A 20,522-nucleotide genomic window follows, 5' to 3' on the forward strand; every position below is an offset into this window, starting at 1 on the left:
AGAAGGGAAGTGTCTCCGGGGAGGAAGCAGAGCTTAGGGGCTGCCTAGACATGTTGTAGAGAAATGAGGCCTCCCCAGGATGCCCCAGGCACAGTCATGCATGGCCTCTATGAAAGGACAGACCACTGCTGGGTCCTGGGGACAGGAAGGTGCCCCTGGCCCGGGCAGGAGCATGGCACAATGGCCCAGATGGGGGCAGAGCCCTGAGAGGGTCCCTAGACTACTGCTTCACTTTCCAAATGGAGCACTGAGACCCAGCAGGTGTGTGACATCCCAGGGGCACCCAGCGAGCTCTCAAGAGAGCCAGCCCAGGAGTCAGATGACCAGATGACCGAACAGCCCCAGGATGGCTGGGATCAGACCAGGAGGTGCTGGCTATGGGCTTGGGCTGGTTCTGCCACATACCAGTGGTGAGAAGTAGACAAGTTACCCAACCTCTCTGCCTCAGTTTCCCCATCTCTAAAATGGGGATAATAGCAGCAGTATCTGCCTCCCATTAGAGAATGAGTTAGCATAGGTGCTGGGTACAGGGTGTGTCAATATGTGTCCGCAGCTGCTGATACCCAACCCACCCACCTTCCTCTTTCCCCCCACACCGCAATTCTGTCAGGCAGCCCTGAGCGGGCCCCGGCCCCACCCACTGATCCATTAAGCTAATCAGCACACACCACTCCTAGGCCAAAGTCCCGTCAGGGTGGTCCTGTGACTTAGGCCAGTCCAGTCAGGGGAAGCGCTGGGTCTGCTGCTCGGACCCCTGAGCACCCCAAGCTGCTGCCACTGATGCACTCGTTCAGCCACAAGAGCGCCTGGCCTGAGTCTGGAGCTGACGCCACAGAGGCGGAGCGAGAGATGCAAAGAAGCAACCCCTGATGACACCACGGTGCCCCACAACCCAGAGGCCCCCGATGACACCACTGGGCCCCACAACCCAGAGGCCCCCGATGACACCACTGGGCCCCACAACCCAGAGGCCCCCGATGACACCACTGGGCCCCACAACCCAGAGACCCCCCATGACACCACTGTGCCCCACAACCCAGAGGCCCCGGATGACACCACTGTGCCCCACAACCTAGAGGCCCCGATGACACCACTGTGCCCCACAACCCAGAGGCCCCCTTGACACACAATTCTTAGGGACTTGATCCCACAAACCCCTTTACTGCCTAAGCCCCTTGGAGCTGGGCTTTCTACACCCACAACAGAAAGCCGCCCAGGTAGTACACGGTCTCCCTTGGCCCCTGAAGCCCCCCTAAGCTGAGAAACAAGCCTGCCTGACCAGCCCAGCAGGAGGGCCCAGGAACCTGGCTCTCAACTCCTGTCTGTGACAGTCCAGAGATGTTCCCATGTGGCACCCCCGTGGTGGCCAACCCGCCCCCATGGACACACAGAGCCATTCCTGAAGGCACATGGGCTCCATGGCCCCAACTCAGGAGCACAGAGCAGAGCACGTGAGCGATGGATGATATTGTTACAGGACAGCCCTGAATTGCTCCTTAAACTCATCTTTCAAAACCATCAGCCCCTCAGCTATTATCAGTCACAGATGACTCATAACATCCCCGAGTGTCATGACACCGCCTGTAAGAATGGCTCTTCTGAGCTACCTAACTTTAGTCATTCATGTTCAGGATTCCTGCCTCACCCAACAGCAACTGTACTAATATTTACGGAGCGTTTATCTTAAAACCCACGGCTAGCCCAAACTGAGCCTTGGTGCCTTATGAAAGAACAAAGGCAGCCAACTGTCCCCAGCTGCCTCCTGTCACCTGCCCGCTGTCTGAGAGTTGAGGCCCACAACCCGCCCTCTGGCCTCACCCTGGGCCCCTTCCCCACCCCCCAGGACCCCCATGGTACAGCCTCTGAGACTAGAGGGGCCTTAGGATGACCCTACAGCCTTGGCTCAGTTCACGTCATTTCCCGCATCCATGGGAAAGACGTGTGTCCCCAGGGGGAGCTGCAGGCCCATCTCCACAGCTTCTCTGCTCCACGTGCAGCAGGCACCTCGGAGTGCCCCCCAGGCAGAACCTCAGAACACACACTGAGTCACAAAGCCCTCTTTCCACCGTCAGCGGAGGAGCTGTCCAGCCACCTCTGTGGCAAAGATTCCATTTGTTGTTTTATTTTCCCAAATCGCTCCAAGCAAGAGGTTCCTGACACTAAACTTTAGCTCCCACTATCTATCACCCTCCCTAGAAATAGCTGCACACTCCTGCGGGCGAACTGTTGCCAGGGGCGGCAATCTGTCAGCAGGACGCTGCGCGACACGAGCTCCTAAACTTCGTCCATCGTTATTTCAAATATGTCTCCGAGACTTCTGGCTACAGTAGTTCTCATAGATCTTGCTTGACATCCACGTGCATGGGTACACATATGCGGCCCCACCTGCCCGCCGCATGGGAAAGGACGCCCTGGCCCCGTGACTCGGGCGAGGCTCGACCCCCCAGCATGGGCGCAGCTCCGTCCCGGTACCTTTAAGCATCCGTCCTCGTTCTCCTCTTCCTCCTCATCCTTCTTTTTGCGCTTGGCTTTTTTCTCCTTCTTGTCCTTGAGTTTTTTCTTCTTCTTTTTATTAGGGGAGTAGTCGCTCCCTTCACTCTCCGACTTCTCTTCCAGATCCTCTTCGTTTTCCGACAGCTCATCATTGCTCCCCTGAAAAAGAAAGGGAGGCAGTGAGGGCAATGGGGGATAAAGCCCCGAGAGCGGACAACCTCTTGGCCCACAACGCGGATCGGTCACTCCCATTCCTCATCAATGTCCCCCTGCTCACAGCCCAAGGAGCCACCCAGAGCCAGTCCCAGTCAAGGATCTTGTCCCCAGTGACAGGGCAGTAGGAGTGGTGGAGGGTGCAGGGAAGGCCTCTTGCGAAGGCGGACTTCCCCACCAGGGCACCGCGTGCAGCCCGCTCGCATGGCCCTTGGAGCGAGCACAGGCACTGCTTCAATCGTAGTCAGAATTCTACAGACTTCGGGGTTTTAACTAGTCTTGCAGGATGGTGCTTGGACCCAGGAGCTCACGGTAGAGGACAAATGTGATGCAGAGTCAATACACAAAGTGCCCAGGAAAAGCCCCAAGCAGAAGACACAATGACTCACGCCCACCGGGGCTCCAGCACGGACACCCTGCATGTGTGCGCATCCCAGGAATGGCGCTCATCAAGTGGAACCCGTAACCAATGTAGACCACACTGTAGTCCCAGTTCCAGCTGCCCGCGGACTCTCCAGAAGCTGCAGTGGCACAAGCCCACCTTCCCCACCCCCCACACCCACACCCTGGCCACCTCCTCTCAATATGAGACAAGGTAATTCAGGCAGCTCTTAAGCTTGGCTTCCTTGATTTAGTTTCCTGTCTGTACAGGCAGAAAATGGCCCATTTATATGGAGATAAGGGCGTTTACAGCCAGAGCATCACCACCAGAAACGTACTGCCCTTCAGAGAAAGCGCTTTACTCTTGGCCTCTAGCAATGCAAGTGGCCTGGCAGAGCCCTTCCCAGCCCCCTCCCAGCCTGGTTCTGCCAGGAGAGACTGGGCACTGTGGCTATGATTACCAGTGTGGGGCTTGTACTCCTCATGACGGCTATGAACTGTTTTCCAGGTGAGCAAAGAGAGGCATGGGAAGAGACGAATGAGAACTGGAGAGATGAAAAATGAGCTCAGAAAACAGCAACAGGGAGATGCAGGGAGGGAGGAGAGAAGGGAGAGGAAGAGAGAAAGAGGGAGAAGAAAGGAGAGGGTGGGAGCAGGGAGGAGAACGAGGCCCCCCCAGCCCGACCTCTGCCCTTTCGGGCCTCACTGTGGAGGCAATGACCTGCCTTTTCCCAGGAGACAGGCTCCAAACAGGCACATCCCATCAGTTAGGTGGAGGGCGGACAGCTGCTGCTGGGGGCTGCCCCTGAGATCCAGCTGGGAAAGGACCCTGCCCACATGTTCCCGCACTTCCCGGCTCTCCAGAAAGCTCAGCTCACTCTCCGCCGCCAGGCTCCCTGCTCACAAACCTCTTACACCCATTAAGCCACAGAGGCAGTGGCACTGGCAGTTGGCAGGCAGCAGAGCCTCTGTGCTTTTCCAGAACCCTGGCGTTTCCCGGAGTACTGACTCGACCATGCCCGGCCCCATGGGCTGCTTCCAACCCTGGATGCTGCCTGTAGCTGCTGGGGGCAGGATCCTGCTCCCAGGGCTGGTGGTGATGCTGGGCCCTGGGGCCACAGCTCTCAGGCTCTTTCTCAGTCTTTCTGGGAGGTGGGGGTCAAAGAAGGGCCTCCATTTTCTTCGGGGGTGTCAGAGTTCAGCCAGCCTTGAGAGACCTCCCTCCAAGGGACCTGAGAGACATGCTGTGCTGCAGCCCTCATGCCAGCAAAGGTAAAGATGGGAGAGAAGCCAACATGAACTTCAGCACCACGGACAGAGGTCGTGCACCCAATGGAGGGCAATACCCTGGACCTCTCAGATGCCCAGGGGTGGACCCCACAAACCAGCCAGGGATGACCACAGGACCCACAGCAGATACCCGTGTGGCCCGCCGGTGGGTCCTGGGCTCCCTGGGGAGGCTGTGCCCCTTGCTAGCCTGGTACTTGGGAAAGTCACTGCAGGCAAGTTGAACCTTAGCGTCCTCACCTGTGACATGAGGATCCCACAGAGGATGGAAGAGGAACCAAGGAGAGCATGTAAGGAAAGGCCTTGAGCATTTCTGACATGGGGGAAACCCAAGCATAGAGAAGCAGTGCTCAGAGACGGGAGCAGCATGGCAAGGGCACCTGGGCCTCACTGCCAGGCCCAAGGCAGGAGGACTCAGCCCGGCCAGCAGGACCCAGCCCTTTGCCCACACCGCCACACCCACATACAGACACCAGGGGTGCTTCCTCCCTGGCTCTCAACCAGCCCTGATTCTGGGAATACCCAGGTGACCCATGGCGACCCCAACTCTTCTTGGAAGCCAAAGATACAGCCAGGACAACAAATGGGGGAACAAACCAGCCTCATTCCCCTTTCTGCAGATAGGACTGGGCTAAAGCTAACTGCATAATGGGTGCCTGCAGCTGGGAGACAGTAACAATACAGATGGCAACATGACACAGACCAGAAGGGGCTCTTGCAGTGACACCACAGGGGAGCTGACCCGAGCACATGATGGGAAGCAGGCATTGTCACATCCCAAGGTGCAGGAGGGGCAAAGGTGGCCAGCACAGCCCGGAATGCAGGGCCCAGAGGGAATGGGCAGGCAGGGAGGCAGGCAGAGGGAAGGTGCCTCCAGCAGACTTCGCTATCTGACAGGAGCAGCAGTGTGTGCACAGCTCGGGGGAGCAGCCTGGCAGAAGGCTGCAAGCCGGGCACTGACAGCAGGGCTCGCCCAGTGTCCACTCCAGAGCTGAGAGGGAGAGCAGGAGGGCAGAGATGGCTGGTGAGGAATGAGCCAGAGCCATGCCAGAGCACGTCTGCGGCTCATCGGCGGCCCCTCTCCTGCAGCCCCCATCTGGGGCTCAGGAAGATGGCAACCCCTCATTTCACGGCGGGAGGGGGAGCCCTTCTCTCTCCTCTGTCTACTGCACTGGGGAGAGCCCAGTCAAAAAGAAGGCTCTGAGCCCCCACATCCCCCAACCCTCCTCCCCTTCCCTGAGCCTCTCTGCCCTGCCTTCTGCCTCCACCAAACGGCGGCCCATCCCCTCCTGCACCCGGATCTCATCCAAGCCCTCTGGCCCACACCAGGGGCTGGCTGAGGGTAGGGAGCAGAACAGGTCAGTATCCGCAGAAGAACTCTATATCCAGCTGTTCTGATGCTTCTAGAACTGGGCCTCCTTTTTCTTTTTCTTTTTCCAAGATCTTTCCTTGCAGAGAAAGGGGCAAAGGGAAAAGCTGCAAATGGTCTGAAAACAACTTGAAGAGGCGTGACCTGGCGACGAGTATCATTCAGTAGCAGGAAGAGAAGAAAGAACCAAGAACCAAAGGTGGATGAGCCATTTGATATCTTGAAACTTACCAAGTTTCAAGGGGTTTGCAGGCCAAGCCCCTTTAGGGGAGGAGACCCAGGCACAGACCAATAATTCCCTAATAAAGTCCCTGAATGAACCTCAGCCCTGAGGTCTGAGAGCAACCGAACCACACTGTGGGCTGTGAAAATCAGGATGACAGTCGGGCCTTTGACCTTGGCACTGTCCTTTTGGCTGAGTCAGCCCTGGGCATGACTGTCAGGGTTGCTCCACCAGCTGGTAGAAGAATCTTAGAGGACTTGGAGTCCCCAAACGGAATCTACCTGCAAAGCTGCCTTAAACAGTAAACCCAGGCCGTGTGTGCAAAAGGTGGGGGGAGGCAGGAGGGGGTCTGTGCTCTGAGCCCCAGGCCCTGCTAAGGGTACAACATGCCAACTACAACCCTGGGGACCCCGAGAGGGCAGTCCCCACAGCCCTCTTCCCTCCCAGCTCTGCAGATGTCTCTCAGTTGAGGCCACCCATCTCCCTCTCCTTCCCTGTACGCCCGATGCTCCACGCACACGCTGCATCTCCCAGAAAAGGAGGCATTTAAACTCAGAAAGGAAGGACTCGGAGAGTTGGTCATTCTCAATTTGGGGGTCCTTCGAGATTGAGAGGGAAAAAGAAAGAATGAAATATGAGCCTTCCCATTCACGAGTGTTATAAACAGTTATAATTTAGCACTGAATAATTGGTTGCTATGGTAACCGCTGCAGTACAGGTTGAAATCATTTCTCCCTCCTGCGCTCTCGGGTCTGACAAGGAGCTTCATCTACATATGCTCAGGTTCCGGCTGCAGCCTGGTTATTTTATGTAAATCAGAATTCACGACTTGCCGCCTGCCCCCTCCACACTGCTGCTTGGGGCCCACTCCCCTGGCCCCTCTGCCACCTCAACCCACTGCCTCATCTTGGGGCAACCTGGTTGGAGATGGGGAGGGGCAAAGAGGTGAAATTCCCCTGCCTGTGTCCTGGGGCCCCAGGCCTACCAGGCACATGGGGGGCCCACAGCGGATCCTGATCTCTGGCTGCAGCACGCTCTAGAACCCCTAAGAACTGACAGCTGGTGGGAGCCAGGCTCTCAGAGTGCAGGGGAGGGGGGAGCCATGGCCCGAGGGCCACCTGGAGGGCCTGTTTGGCTCTACCCAGTCACTGGGAGGCCTCCTGTCCACCCCAGCCCTCCACTCCTTCTGAGAACCAGAATTGCATCTCAGTAGAGAGAATGAGAGAGGGAGAGAGAGAGAGGGAGGAAAAGAGGGAGAGGGAAAAAGGGAGGGGAGAGAGAGGGAAGGAGGGAGGAGAGAGAGGGAAGGAGGGAGGGGAGAGGGAACAGAGAGAGGGAAGGAGGGCAAGGGAGACAGGCAGAGATGTCCAGAGATGCACAAGGCAGAGCACAGGCCAGAGGGAGAGACAGAGCACGTGAGACCCAGGGAGAAACAGAAACAAAATCGCTCTTAGAGAGAGGATGGCAGGGAAGACCTGGGCTGGTCAGAAAAGGGAAGGTCACCGTGGTGGTGGCCCTGGGAATGAGAGAGGCGGAGAACCATCCCCCTCAGGCCTTGGGGGCCACTGGCACCCCACCCCTGGCCGCGCCACTCTCCAGACACTACCCACCTCCCAGCCTCCTTCCTGGCCAGGGCCACCACTGTGCCCTGGGCCCAGGAGGCAGGGAGAGAAAAGCCAGCCCCGCCTGGCAGAGGAGGAGGAGTTCACAGGCACCTGCTTCAGCCCTGAGGCCCTGCAGGGTCCTTCATCTGCAGCTTGGAACTGGCCAGACCCAGCCCAAAGGCCGAGACCTGAGGTGCAGATGGCTCCGCCCAGCCCCCCACCCCCACCCCCGTGAGAGAGTGAGAGAAGCTGCCAGAGAGAAAATGCTGAGGAGAGGCTGGGCAGGGGGGCACATGCAAGAAGCCCCCCACCCTCAGCCCCAAGGCCCCAGGACCCTAGAATCCACCTCACCCCCAAGCCACAGAAACCCAGGGCTGAGGGCAGTGCCGGCAGCGAACAAGATTTCACAGCCTCAACCAGAGAATCCCCAGGGCCTTGGAGCTCCAGAACCATCTATCCTCTCCCCAGCACAAGGACAGACCTGTGGGGCCAGCATGTGGGGGAAGGGAGGGGTTGAGGAAGGAGGGAGGAGAAAGAGGGAGGGAAGGGAGGAGGCAGGCTGCAGCGGGGAGTTGAGGGACTCCCCATGTCAAAGAGCTGATTCACAGCATCTCCTTCAGTGGAGGAGCCTCCAGGCACAAGGTCCCCACTTTCTGTCTCCTGCCTCCACTTCCCCATCTGGATAGTGGGGATAGGGAGCTTCACCTACTTCATGACCCCTTGGAAGATACAAGAGCCTCAGACACAGGCCCATGAGCCTCCGGAGAGTCACCAGCAAAGAGGGAGCCTCAATGCCACCACTCCCTCTGGAGCTCCTCTGACCCTGGTCCACCCCTCACCCCATAAAACTCCCCCCAGGCCAGCCCCGTCCTAAAGGGCAGACTGTCCTGGGAAGGAACAGACACACTGGTCCTGGACACCATGTCAGACCGAGACAGAGCTGAGGGGTCGCAGGGATAAAGAGCAGAGCCAGCAGGGGGGACCAGGGTCTCTCCAGGAGAAGAAAGGGTGACACATACCCCTAAGCCCACAGACACACACACACACACACACACACACACACACACAGCACAGAGGACAGGAAGGGCCTGGTGCGACTCCAGAGCATGTGGGGAGTTGGCTGGGGTGGGGGCTGGGAGGGCACTCTGGGGGCACCGCACAGGAGCTGGGACAAAGGGGGCTGTGAGCTGCAGGGGCAGCACAAGGCAGGGGACCAGCCAGGTGAGAAATACTGACCACCAACCTCTACAAAGCAGACGCGGTCTGGCCAGAGGGGTGGGGGTTGTCACCTCGTGCCCCATTCTCTCCCCAGCAATGCCTGAGCTCCCGACAGGCTGGCCTCGGATGACCATCATGGGGACCCGGAGTACAGTCCAGGGTGGGCTCTGCCCTCCAGTTGCCCCCAGCCTGACACCCAGACAAGGGAAGGAAACACGGGCCACAGGGGGAGTTCAGGGCCCCCCATAATGACTCCAACCTTTCCCATGGCCACCTCTCATGGGAAGGTGCCCTGCTGGTCCGTATCTGATTTGCCCCCAAACAAACAAGGGAGGCGGAAAGAAGATCCAGATTCAAGGCTCAGAGGGGGCGGGCAGGGCTCTTGCCCCCTGCCACCGGCGTCTCTCCCTCCTCAGGGGTCTCCTGCTTCTGCCCCTGGCCTGCCCCCTGCAGCAGCCAGAGAAGCCTCTGAAGCTGAGTCCCTTCTCTGCTCAAAGCCTCCCAGCGACCCCATCTCACTCAGAGGACAAGCGAGAGGCTCACAGGGGCCCCCAAGACCCTTTGCCCAGAGTGTCCACTGGAAACACTCAGCAGGCAGGAGGATCCTCAGCCTGCGACACGCTGCCCGGGCCTTCCCGTGGCTTCCACCCCACCTCACTGTTGGGGAGGCCTGGTCCAGGCCCAGCTCTGCCCGAGGCACCCAGAGCATCAATAACTCTCCCACCCGTCAAACCTCACCAGCGGCCTCCCCTGGACCTCTCATCTGCAAGGTTGGGCCAGGTGGCTCCCCTTTGGCCAAGGGAGGCGAGAAGGGCAGAGAGTGGGCAGCACATCCCCTTAGGGTAGGTGGGCCTGGGAATGACCAAGCCTGGCAGGGGGCAGGCTGGACGCAGCTGACAGCTCTGGGTTCAGATCTCAGCACAGCCACTGCATGACCCGGGGCAAGTTCATCTTTGAGCCCCCATTCCCTAGTCTGGAAAGGGGGTGGACACCACCACCTTCCCCGCAGGGCTGCCTGGAAGATCAGAGATGGCACCTAAAAAGAGCCGGACAGTTAGCACATGGTCGGAAAACGGGAGCCTTCCCAGTGTCGCATTCCAACTGGGAAGGACTTTAAGCTGCAAATCCGCCTCAGTTTCCCCAGCTGCTGAGTGGCAATCCTTATCCTCGTCCCCCCCGCCCTGATTTCCTAGGTTGATGTTGAGGATAAAGCGAGTCCACACAAAGCAGGTGGAAGCGTTTTGTAAACATGTTAGCACTTCAGGAAGATGAGGGACGACGTGCACACATCACAGCTCGCCAACCCCGTGTCAGTGCAGCAGGCGGCCACCTCTCCTGTCCAGAGCCAGCTGAGAACCAGGAAGAACCCAAACGAGCACGGAGGTCACCCCCACCATCACCCAGGGCCTGGCGGCTCTTCCCTGACCTTCTTCAGTTTCACCCATGTTCGGTTAGAGGACAGAGGCCTGCTCTGGAGCAGCCAGGCACAGGGGACAGATCAGGAGGCCACCAAGAGCCAGGGGGGCTAGGAACGCACAGTGTAAGCAGGAATCGGCCCGTCCCACCGCAGGGCAGCCACGCGGGACCTCACGCGGGAAAGGGACCCTCGACGTCGTGCTTAAAGGCTTCTATACACGACGCTTCACACTGTGGTCTGCTTCTGGTGTTTCTCCCTCAGACTCAGCCCAGGAAACCCTTGAACTCGAAGTCCCCGGGAGCCGAGGTCTGTCTCTGCGGTCCTGGCCACGCAGCCAGGAGCCCGCCCGCCCCAGCCGCCACCTCAGGCCCTGCCTCTCACCTCTTTCTTCTTCCGCTTCCCCTTGGACTTGTTCTCCTTGAGCTTCTTGGATTTCTTCTTCTTGGGAAGGCTCACAGGCTCCGCGGGGAAAAAGTCATCAAAGACGTCAAGGCCGCCATCTTCTTCTTCTAGAAGAATGAGAAGGAGGGGTTACTCCTCTGCTTCCCTCAGGGGGAGCCCAGGGACACAGAGCCAGAGGTGGGGCCCACTGGGACCCCCGGCTCCACTGTCACCCAACCAAGCTGGGTCACAGCCACTGTGCCTCCCCAGGCCCAGGGAGGACAGCAATCCAGCCCTGATAGGCTGTGCTGATCACCTCACCTCTCTGGGCCTCCTCTGTAAAATGGGCCAGTAGCCACCTACCCTGGATATGACAGAGCTCAGGAAACTGAACTTCAACGAGCAAAAGTGAGCAGCCGATTAAGTGATGTTGTTGCCGCAGCTCCCGCAGGGAGAAAGCAGCCCCATGGAATCATAAAGCCATCTCCAGTGGCCACGGGGAGACCCATCCCTGCCCTCCAGAGGCCCATGGTGTGGCGAGAAGGCAGTTCATAAATGCTGGACAATGAGGACACTCATGTCCCATCACCCCCAGGACCACACAGAGCTGGCACAGTGAGTGCTGGGGGTTTGGATCAGGGACCCAACCAGGAGGATGCCAGGACACCCCATGGGTTTGACAGGACCTCCCCTTAGTGGAGAATCAAGGACCACATTGCTTCTCCCTCCCCGATCCCACACCTGCACATGCACAGGTACACACACAGGTGCCAAGCGCATTCCAGCTGGGCACCCAGAGAGAGGTGAAATTCCACAACGATGCCGTCCACCACCCATGGGTGTTCAAAACCCTGCCCACGATTCCCAAAGTCCCTCACTTGCTTCAAGACTGTAAAGGCCAAGAGGGGACCAGGGTGGCTTAGGGAGGTGGGATATCTTGGAAGAAGCAGCTGGCTGTGAGCTCCATGCCGCCTCTCAAAGGGGAGAGGGTGGGCCTGCCCCCCGCTCACCTCTAACCTAGAGGAGGGGGCTCCCACGTGTACTTGGGGGCATGACGTGTGACCCCTGCTGTGGGGGCACAGTGGCCTGGGGTCTGACTCCAGCCCAGAGTTCTCAGGCACCAAACATGGGCCACAGAGAGGAGGTGGGGAAGGTCTGCTTGGGAGCCACAGCAGCTAGAAGACACTGCAAGAAACAAGCCACCCAAAGCACAGATGTATCCACCTGTGGGGGCAAAGGAGGCTTCCATAAGGAAGAAGCTCCAAGAACCTACAAGAGAGCCGACCCTCTGCACCAGCCCATGGCCAGAGCGCCCCCAGCCGGCTTGTCCTTCTCCCATCCCCCCACTATCATCCCATGTGCACCCAGGAGCAGCTGGGGGAGGCCAAGGAAACAAGGAGAAGAGCCACTCAGACCCTGCCCCTGCGTAGGGTGGCTGGGGAAGACACACACAGGCACGTCTTGCAGTCTGAGGACTGCCTCTTGCAGGACCCCGGGTGACCCTGGGGAAGGTGAGAGGTCATGGGACACCCAGGATACTTTCACCAAAGAAAGGAGCAGAGTGTACCCTGCTAAGTCAAGTGTAAAGACACAGGGCCCCTCCCCTCAAGAAGTTTTCATCATAACCATCGTGGTCATTCAACACACTTCAGCCACACCCAGATGCACAGACACGTGTGTACGCCCAGGACACACCAACATCGGCCTACCCGTCCCATCTGGGACCCCTGTCCCCCCAGAGTCCCAAGGGATCGGGGGAGGCTCCACTGCGCACACTACGGGTGAGCTGCAGCCCCACGGCCCACTCCTGGAGGGCGCTGGTGGCAGTGGACGCCCCTCCCAGCCTGGTGCCCCACAGGGCAGGTTCGCACAGCACCACCCCACTACGAGGGGAGGTGGGGGCTGCACCACTGTCTGGTGCCCCTCTGCACCCCTCCCCACCCAGGGAGCGAGTCCTGTCCTGCTCACTCCCACCCGCAGGAGTCCTCGGGGGCAGGGGACAGGGCCTGTCTGAGTCCCAGTCCCCTCCCCATCCTGAGGAGGCGGGCACGCTGACAGCCAGGCAACACAGATGGAAAGAAGCAGACTCCAGGTAGGACTGGAAGCTGCTGCAGGGGAGGTGGCCTAAGCATGGCTGACCCCAGGGGACCAGCACAGTGTGTCCTCACCGGCAGAGAGGGACGCTACTGAGGAAAGGACCATGAGGAGGGCACCGCTGCTGTGGCCTTGGCAGGGCCATGGCACACAGGAGGGTGGGCAGTGAGCACCACCCCAAAGTTGGGTTTATGTGGGCGGCTCAGGCTGACCCTGTCCTGTCCCTCTGAGCCTTGATGTGGGAGGAGCAAGGATTTTTCAAACCAGTGGAAAATGTGCACAGGGACCCCCAGAGTCATCCTGGAGTGAAGTCTGGTGGGGACAGTGACGGGGCTGGCAGGGAGCCAGGCTGGGGTGGCCAATGGGATGCCCGCCCACACCGTCTACTCCCCTGCCTGCCTCCACCTCCCCCAGCACTGCCGGAGACCGCCTGGGCAGAGCCACCCCCACAACCCAGCGGTGCCCAACACTGGTTATGTAACGGGCTCTGACTGATGCAATCGCGAGGGGGGGCCTCTCCCTCCTGCCTCCTGCCTCCTCCCAGCCATCCCCTGTCCCCTCTGAGCAGGGCGGTCCCCAGACTTAGGAGGGCCATCCCAGCATGGTCACTGACTGACCGACTGACCAGGAGAACAGACAAGGGGTGCACAGGTGGCTGCAGGAGGTTCTGGAAGGAAGCCTGGGATCTGCCCACGGGTGGGGAGGAAGGCAAGAGGGGGTCCCACCCGTGCTCAGAGCAACCCTCTGCCCACGGACAGACCCCTCCTCCATTCCCAGAAGAGTTCACAGCCCAGGGCCATCTGCCTGGTGAAATCCTCCTCCGGGAAGGTTCTGGGGCTGGCTCTGACCATCCCATTTTGACAGGCCCTTCCTCGCCCCACATAGCTTCTGGTGGCCCTGAGGACACCCCAGGCCTGACCCTCTGTGACATTGTCCCCCACCATCCCAAACCCCAGTCCTCACCAGAGTCCAAGCCCCTTCCACTCTGACCTTCTGCCTCTGCAACAGGCCCTGAGTGTCCTAAAACCAGACCTGGGGAGTCAACATCCAAGCAAGGTCACCATCAGCCACTCCCTAAGCACCCAGCCTTGTGCCCTGTGACCCCACTGGCCCCTTCTCCCTGCAGCCCCACCCTGGGCTGAGGGGATCCAGGGAAGAGCATTCCTTGTCCAGCCTGGTCCTGGCCCTTCCTGGCTGCCCCACTGCCCTTCTGGCCGGCCTGGCAGCACCCTCCTGTGTCAGCCCTGCCCCTCCAGGGCCTGACGCTCCATCCAGCCAAGCCAGGCTATAATTAGGGCCCATTAGCCTTGTTATCTCCCACCTCCTGAGCTTCCCAGTTACCAAGGGCTTGGGGAGGGGGAGGAGGAGGTTGCTTTGGAGACAAGGACGGTGACAAGGTGGTGACAGAGTCCGCCCCAGGTGAAGAGAGGTACCTTCTGCTGCTCTCTGCACACACTCCAGTTCAGCCCTACGGGACCCCCAGGCTGACCTAGGCCGACCCTGTGCAAGCTGCAGCCGGGCAAGCTGGGTGGCCCTTCTCAGGGTAACAGCATTATGACAGTGTAGCAGCTAATGCCTGTGTGCCACCATGGTCAAGCTCAGCACCCAGCAATGACTAATTTCTATCAGTTCATTTCCTCCACACAGCAACCCTAGGAGATGGGACTATGTCATCTTCATTTGCAGATGTGGAAACTGAGGCTCAGAGGGTCTCACTGCTTGCCCACATCTCAGTCCCACAGCTGGCAGGTGGTAGAGCCAGGTGTGAACCAGGCACGTAGCTCCCACGACCGTGCCCCCAGCCCCTCCCTGCCGGAATGGGACCACCCAGACTCCAGCATTTAAACAGCATGTCCTGTGTGCCTGGCTCGGGGCTGCACCCTGGGACGCTGAGGTGACTCAGGCCAGTCCCTGGTCTGGAAGTTCGCAGGGATCCCTCAGGGTCCAGGCTGGTCCACCACAAGTCCTCTTGCACACACACCCACAGATTGAGACCTGCCCAGGCTCCAGCCCCGCCTCCTCCTCCAGGGAGGGGCCTGGGCACAGCAAGCAGCAAGGACATGCCCGCCCGTCAGGGAGCTTCGCAAACACACAGTGGAAGCAAGTCAGGTCATCTCGTTCTGGTGGTCGAAGGATCTAGGGGGCCAAGTCAGGAGCTGGGACAAGAGCTCCATCACCAGGGTCCGAAAGGCCAGCACATTTGCCACTGGTGGCAACCCAGCTCAATGTCCACCATCCTCTGCTGTGCCTGGGGACTGAGGCTCCTTCTGTTCCCCACCCCCAACCCAGCATCAAGCAGGGCACAAAGGCCACCTGGTGGTCAGGAGGAGGGAGGGACGGGGCAGCCCACAGGCTTCAAACCCCCTCCTGGGGGATTTTTCCTGGGCAGAGGGGGTCCTTCCTGGGAGGGGGTCCCTTCCCAGCAGTTCCCTTCCACACTAAGCCCATTTCTTCATCTGTAAAATGGGTCTAATACTGCAGCCTTTCTCACGGGGTGATGGAAAGAATGAGGAACCGTGCCTGAGAAGCACCAGGCAACACCCAGCAGGTGCTCGGCGATGGCGGCAGAGCCCAGGGAAGCCCAGGAGGGTCGGGATGGCGAGGGCTGGAGGCTGGGGGCGGCAGCCTCTGGTTCTGGCACTGCCAGGCCAGGGGTTCTCAGGCCTCGCCAGTGCTTGTCAAGGAGGAGTGCCCAGACTAAGGTTCCCGTTAGTCCTTGGACCTCCTCCCATGACACAGGCCCTCTGCTGATAATGGGGGGGGCAGGACTCCTCCCAAGAGAGAATTAATAATTTATTTATGACATTCAACAAAACCCAGACATCACCTCATTGGCGTCTCATCAAAAGCAAGCGTCAGTCCTGAGCAGGAGGAGGGGGAAGGGAGGTGGCATAGGTGAGGCTTTTACTCTGGTGACTGGGCCCTGGTGACAGGGAGGTTGGGGAAAGAGAAGGTGGGGAGGGGATGGGAGACAAACCTGGAGGGACAGGAGGGACAGCCAGACGGAAAGAGAGAAGCAGAGGCAGGCGAGAACACGGGGAAGACAAAGCTGACAGACATGGGGACAGAGTGAAAGAGACAAGGAGGAAGAGGGAAATAGGGACAGAGCCACGGAAATAAGGCAGAGAGTCTCAAAGGTTTTCCCTGCAAAGCACCAGAAAGTTAGACACCACACACCGTGTTCAGTACCTGGCTCAGAGAAGACACTCGAGACATCTGTGTTGGGTGGGTGGTTGGATGGTGGGTGACAGGTAGATGGTGAGTTGCATGTTTTATGGGTGGGTAGGTAGATGTTGGGGTGGGCAGGCGGGTACATGTTTGGATGGATAGGTGGATCAATACATGGGTGGGTAACTGAAGGCACCAATGAAATGACAGATGGGTCCTAGTCCCTGACCCACGTGGAATGAGAATGAATAACCCACTAGCCACGCCACTAGGCAAAATGTGCTGGTCACTTTACCTGTCTTCTCCCAGAAAAGAACATTAAATACAATCAGACTCTTGGACCACCCAAACCCATACTTGCTGGGGAGGGCGGGGGACGAGCTAAGAAAGCACAGACCTTTGGGAATCACGACGGTCACTCTCTCCTGGCCCCTGGGCTAGAGGAAGCCTAAGATGCTCACGCGGCTAGGACCAGTTCTACGGGCACAGGGTACACGGGCCAGTCAAGTGTCCCTGGGACCAGAGTGGTCACACTGCCCAGCCAGGGGAGAGAGCCTGGGCTCACCAGCTTTGGCTGTGATAGAACAACAGCTGGGCCAACCAGGTGGGGAACTTGCCAGCCCAGCAGTGGCCCTAAGAGGGCTTAGAACCACATCTTCTGAGGACAAGACCCAGAGTGTCAAGCCCCTCTCCTGCCTCCCTCCAGCCCCACCTCAGGCTTCACACTCCCACTCCCACCCACAAGCTCCCACTGTCCCCAGCTTACCAGATGAGGGTACGAGTCTCCGTAGCATTTCCTTGGGGAAGGCAGGACAGCTGCCCCCTTGGATAGGGCTAATTATGCCAGAAACAGTTTATTGGCCATCTCTTATGTGCTGGGCACTGTGACCTAAATGTTCCACGTGCGCCATCTCACTAGTCCTCATAATAACCCTCTGTGAGGTAGCCAGTGCTATGACCCCATTCTACAAGTGGGGACACTAAGGGAGAAGGCCAGGGAGCTTGCCCAAGGCCACTCAGCCAACAAGCAGCAGAGCCAGATTCGACGCCCCACCGTCCAACTCTTGGGCCCTGGCTTTGGCCAACCCTCCCAACTCCTGGGGGAATCTGACAATGGCAGGTCCCTGAACCAGGAGAGGTGGATGCCCAGCCTGCCTCCCTCCTCAGAGCGGGCTCGTCCCTGCCTCAACACAGCCCCGGTGTGGGAAACAGCACTGCCGAGTGAGGGCCACTGCAAAGGGGAGGCAGGAGACGGAGCAGAGTCAAAACGAGAAGGATTTGACAAGCAACGAGTCCAACTGGTGTGGGTTTAAAAATTAGCGTGACATCTCCCAAAACACGAGCTCCTCCAGAAACAAACTGCAGTGTTTTGGAACCAGTTGGCTCCAGGGCTGCGGGGGTCACTGCCAGGGAGCTTAGGCCCAGGGCTGCAGAGAGGCAATGGTGGAGGGCTAGGAGGCTGGCCAGCATGACAGGGGGCCAGGGGTGACCTAGGGACTCACAACCATCTCTCAGGCACCCACAGTTCTAGATGCTGGACATGGCAGGTGACCAAGGGAGTTACATTCGAGTGGCCCACAGACACAAAAGTAAACTGGTGATAATATTCCACAGACACAAAAGTAAACTGATGATAACATTCTTGGCGTGCTGCCAAGCAAATAAAGCATGAGATGTGTCCAAGAGTGACCGGGGCAGGGCCTCACTGGAGCCAGGGGGGCACAGGGGGCCTCCCTGTGGTGGCATTTGAGCTGGGACCTAAATGACCAAGAGGCAGCTGTGGGCAGAGGAAAAAGAGGGTCAGGGAGAGGTCACAGCCAGGGCCCAAGGGCAGGACAGGGCTTGGAGTGTTCCAGAAGCAACAGGAGGCCACCGTGGCTGCAGTATGTGAACACAGAGGTTGGGGTGGAGCACAGGTGAACTAGAACAAGGGCTTTGCCATGAGAGGGGCAGAGGGGGCCCAGGGTCTGATCCGTGTTTATAGGTGACACTGGCTCTGAGTGAAGGGTAGTTAGTGAGGACTGGTTAGCAGGCTCTGGGGAGGGGGACCAGCAGGAGGGAATGAAGGCTTGGACTAGGGACATGGAGAAGAATTGGGAGCCTGGAAAGGCTCTGGAGGTGGAGTAGCTGGTCTTGCTGATGGATGGGGGTGGATTCCCCAGGCCAGAGGGGCTGCAGCAGGACGTCTCCTATGCAAGACTTTGGGGGCACTCCCGAAGGCTCTGGGGACAACTCCACCGCGCCCTGCTCTGAAGGGAAGGGGAGAATGGGTAGTGGGCAGGAGATTGCCCAAGACCCAACCTCTTGGGCCCAAACAGTGAGTTGGGTGCCCACAGCGTGGCGACACCTCCCTGGCCTGCCCCCCTCTCCAAGCTCTGCACCCCAATACAACCAGGGAGAGCCAGAGTATCATACGGGAAACAGGGGCAGGGGATGCCATCAGGAGGTCATGAGGTCCCAGAGGTGGGTCTGTGAATGCGTGCTCAGCGGTCTACTGCCCCCATCAGTGCCACAAAAGGGCCACACCCCAAACACCACCTCGAACATCTTGCTAAGGAAACCAGTGAACTGGCTTACCCAGGAGCCAGCCTCTTGGGTGGAGAACAGCCACAGGTTTCCGTGCCTGTGCTGGACCTCTGTGTTCCCCTCTGGGGAATGGATCTGATTCCACCGACCTGGGATGTAACAGTCACCTCTTGTCCAGGCAACCCCGCCCCACGTGGGCACAGCCCACCCTTACTCCCTTTCCCCGAGCAGGCTCTCTGCCAACTTGGTCTGACTGTCTGAAAGGCGAGGTGAAGGCCAGGTTCCTGCAAGGGCCCCAGTCACAGCATAAAAGCCACTAATCAAACAAGCAAGCCAACAGAAGGGGGACTGGGGGCGTGGCCACCTGGTGGGAATCCCCTCACTGAGAAGCCTGGGAGCTGCTGTTTGCCTCCTGCAAAGCAGGAGCTGGGGGTGTCAATTTGTGGAATACCGTCACCCCTGGGGAAGGCACTCCCGGGAGCCAGATGCACATTCCTGGACCAGGGAGGGCCCCCCAAGCCTCCCACAAGTCTCTGAGAAGTCCAGGAGGGGCCACAGACTTGGCGCTGGAAAGCTGTGAATGCAGTCCCCCCGGAGGGAGGGGGGGTTGACAGGGTGAGGCCCTGCCCAGGAGGGGGAAGTCCCAAACCAACGGTGAGCAGTTAACTAAGGAATCACCCTGCAAGGTACCCCTGCTGCACAAGTCCTGTCGATGCTGGGTTCTGAGAGAGAGAAAGGAGAGATGGCAAGGGCAGGGGCGGTGGCCTTGGGGCGTCAGGCGCGTGAGCCCAGGCAGGGTGGGCTGGGAACGCCACCACCCTGGGCGATCCGGGCTAGAGACAGCGGCGGGCGCCAGGAGGACGCCGGCGGCCCCGGCAAAGTGCCTGGGAGCGGCCGGGACAGGGGAGCGGAGTCCGAGACCGCGCGCCCCGGCACGGAGCCCTCGCGGGCCCGGTGGAAAGCCCGTCCCCGCCCCGCTCTGGGCCCCACCCAGCGCGGCCCGGGGCTGACAGGGGCCGGGGGCCGGGGGCCGGTCCCGCCCGGTGGCGGCGAGGCCAGCGGTGCGCGCGGCGGGGAAGAGCGCGGGGTGCGCCGCGCCGGGAGCGAGCGCGACGCCCGCCCCTTTCAAGGGCACGCGGCTGACCCCGGCGGCGCCGCGCCCCCTCCCCGCCCGGCGCCCGGCGCAGGCCCCCGCCCGCGGCCCCCCGGCCCGCCTGGCCCGCGCCGCGGCCCGAGGGCCCGACCGCACCCCGCCCTGGGCCGCCCGCGCGCCGCGCCAGCCCCGCGCCCGGCCCCGGCCCCCCGGCCCCGGCTCCGACCCGCCGTCCCGGCGCCCCCGCGCCCCCTCACCTGACATCTCGTCCTCGTTCTCCATCTCCTCGGCGAACAGCCGCGGCAGCTCCTCCTCGGTGCCCAGCGGGCCCCGCATACCCGGCGCGGGGGGGAGGGGAGGTGGGCGCCCCCCCTCCCGCCGGGCGCGGTGCCAGCCTTAACCCGTGCGCCGCCGGACGGACGCGCGCGGCGGGCGAGGCGGCCTCGGAGAGAAGATGGCGGCCGCCGGCCCCCCCGGCCCCCCCAACCTCCAGCCCCCCGTGCCGACCCCCCTGGCTCTCGGCCGCCTCCGCCCGCTCCCCGCCAAGCCCGGGCCGCTCCGCCCACCGAGTCCCGCAGCCGGCCGAGGGTGGCGGCGGCAGCGCCGGCGGCGGGGCGGCACGGCGGGGGGGCGGCACACATGCCCGGATTGTGACGTCCAGTCTGGTTGCTGTGGCAACCCCATCCCATCGTTCCGGCAGCGCGACTAGTTAACAGCGGAGAACAAGTTGGGGGGACTAGTCCTGAGCCGCCGGAGAGGGTGGGGGACGGGGTTGCTCCGGCAGGGGGAGCCGTCGAGGCGCCCGCGCGCCCGGGGACCCGACGGCCCGAGCCGGCAGCGGGACTCGCAGAGCCCGGGCGCAGCGGGAGGCGGGGGGACGCCGGGCCCGCGAGCCCCGGGCAGGGCCAGCCGCCGCCACCCCGCCGAGGAGGCGCTCGGCCCCCCGGGGCCCCGCGGGCGCAGAGGCGGGGTCTCTAGGACAAGCTCCCCGACTCCGCGAACCCGCGGCCGGCTGCAGCCTCGACGCGCTTCCAACCCCCTGTGGAAAGAGGATT

The 20,522-nt window shown here is 60.5% G+C and overlaps 1 protein-coding gene across 1 annotated transcript in view; it reads right to left on the reverse strand.

Moving 5' to 3' along the window:
• Positions 1-19,803, reverse strand: part of CHD5 (chromodomain helicase DNA binding protein 5) — a 59,951-nt gene extending 40,148 nt beyond the window's left edge. The window contains 3 exon segments of the mRNA XM_063104388.1: positions 2,473-2,652; positions 10,587-10,714; positions 19,725-19,803. Coding sequence (XP_062960458.1) covers positions 2,473-2,652; positions 10,587-10,714; positions 19,725-19,803 — 387 coding nt within the window.
• Positions 19,804-20,522: the final 719 nt, after the last annotated feature.

Source organism: Cynocephalus volans, chromosome 8 (genome assembly GCF_027409185.1).
Source record: "Cynocephalus volans isolate mCynVol1 chromosome 8, mCynVol1.pri, whole genome shotgun sequence".
Classification (NCBI taxonomy): domain Eukaryota; kingdom Metazoa; phylum Chordata; class Mammalia; order Dermoptera; family Cynocephalidae; genus Cynocephalus; species Cynocephalus volans.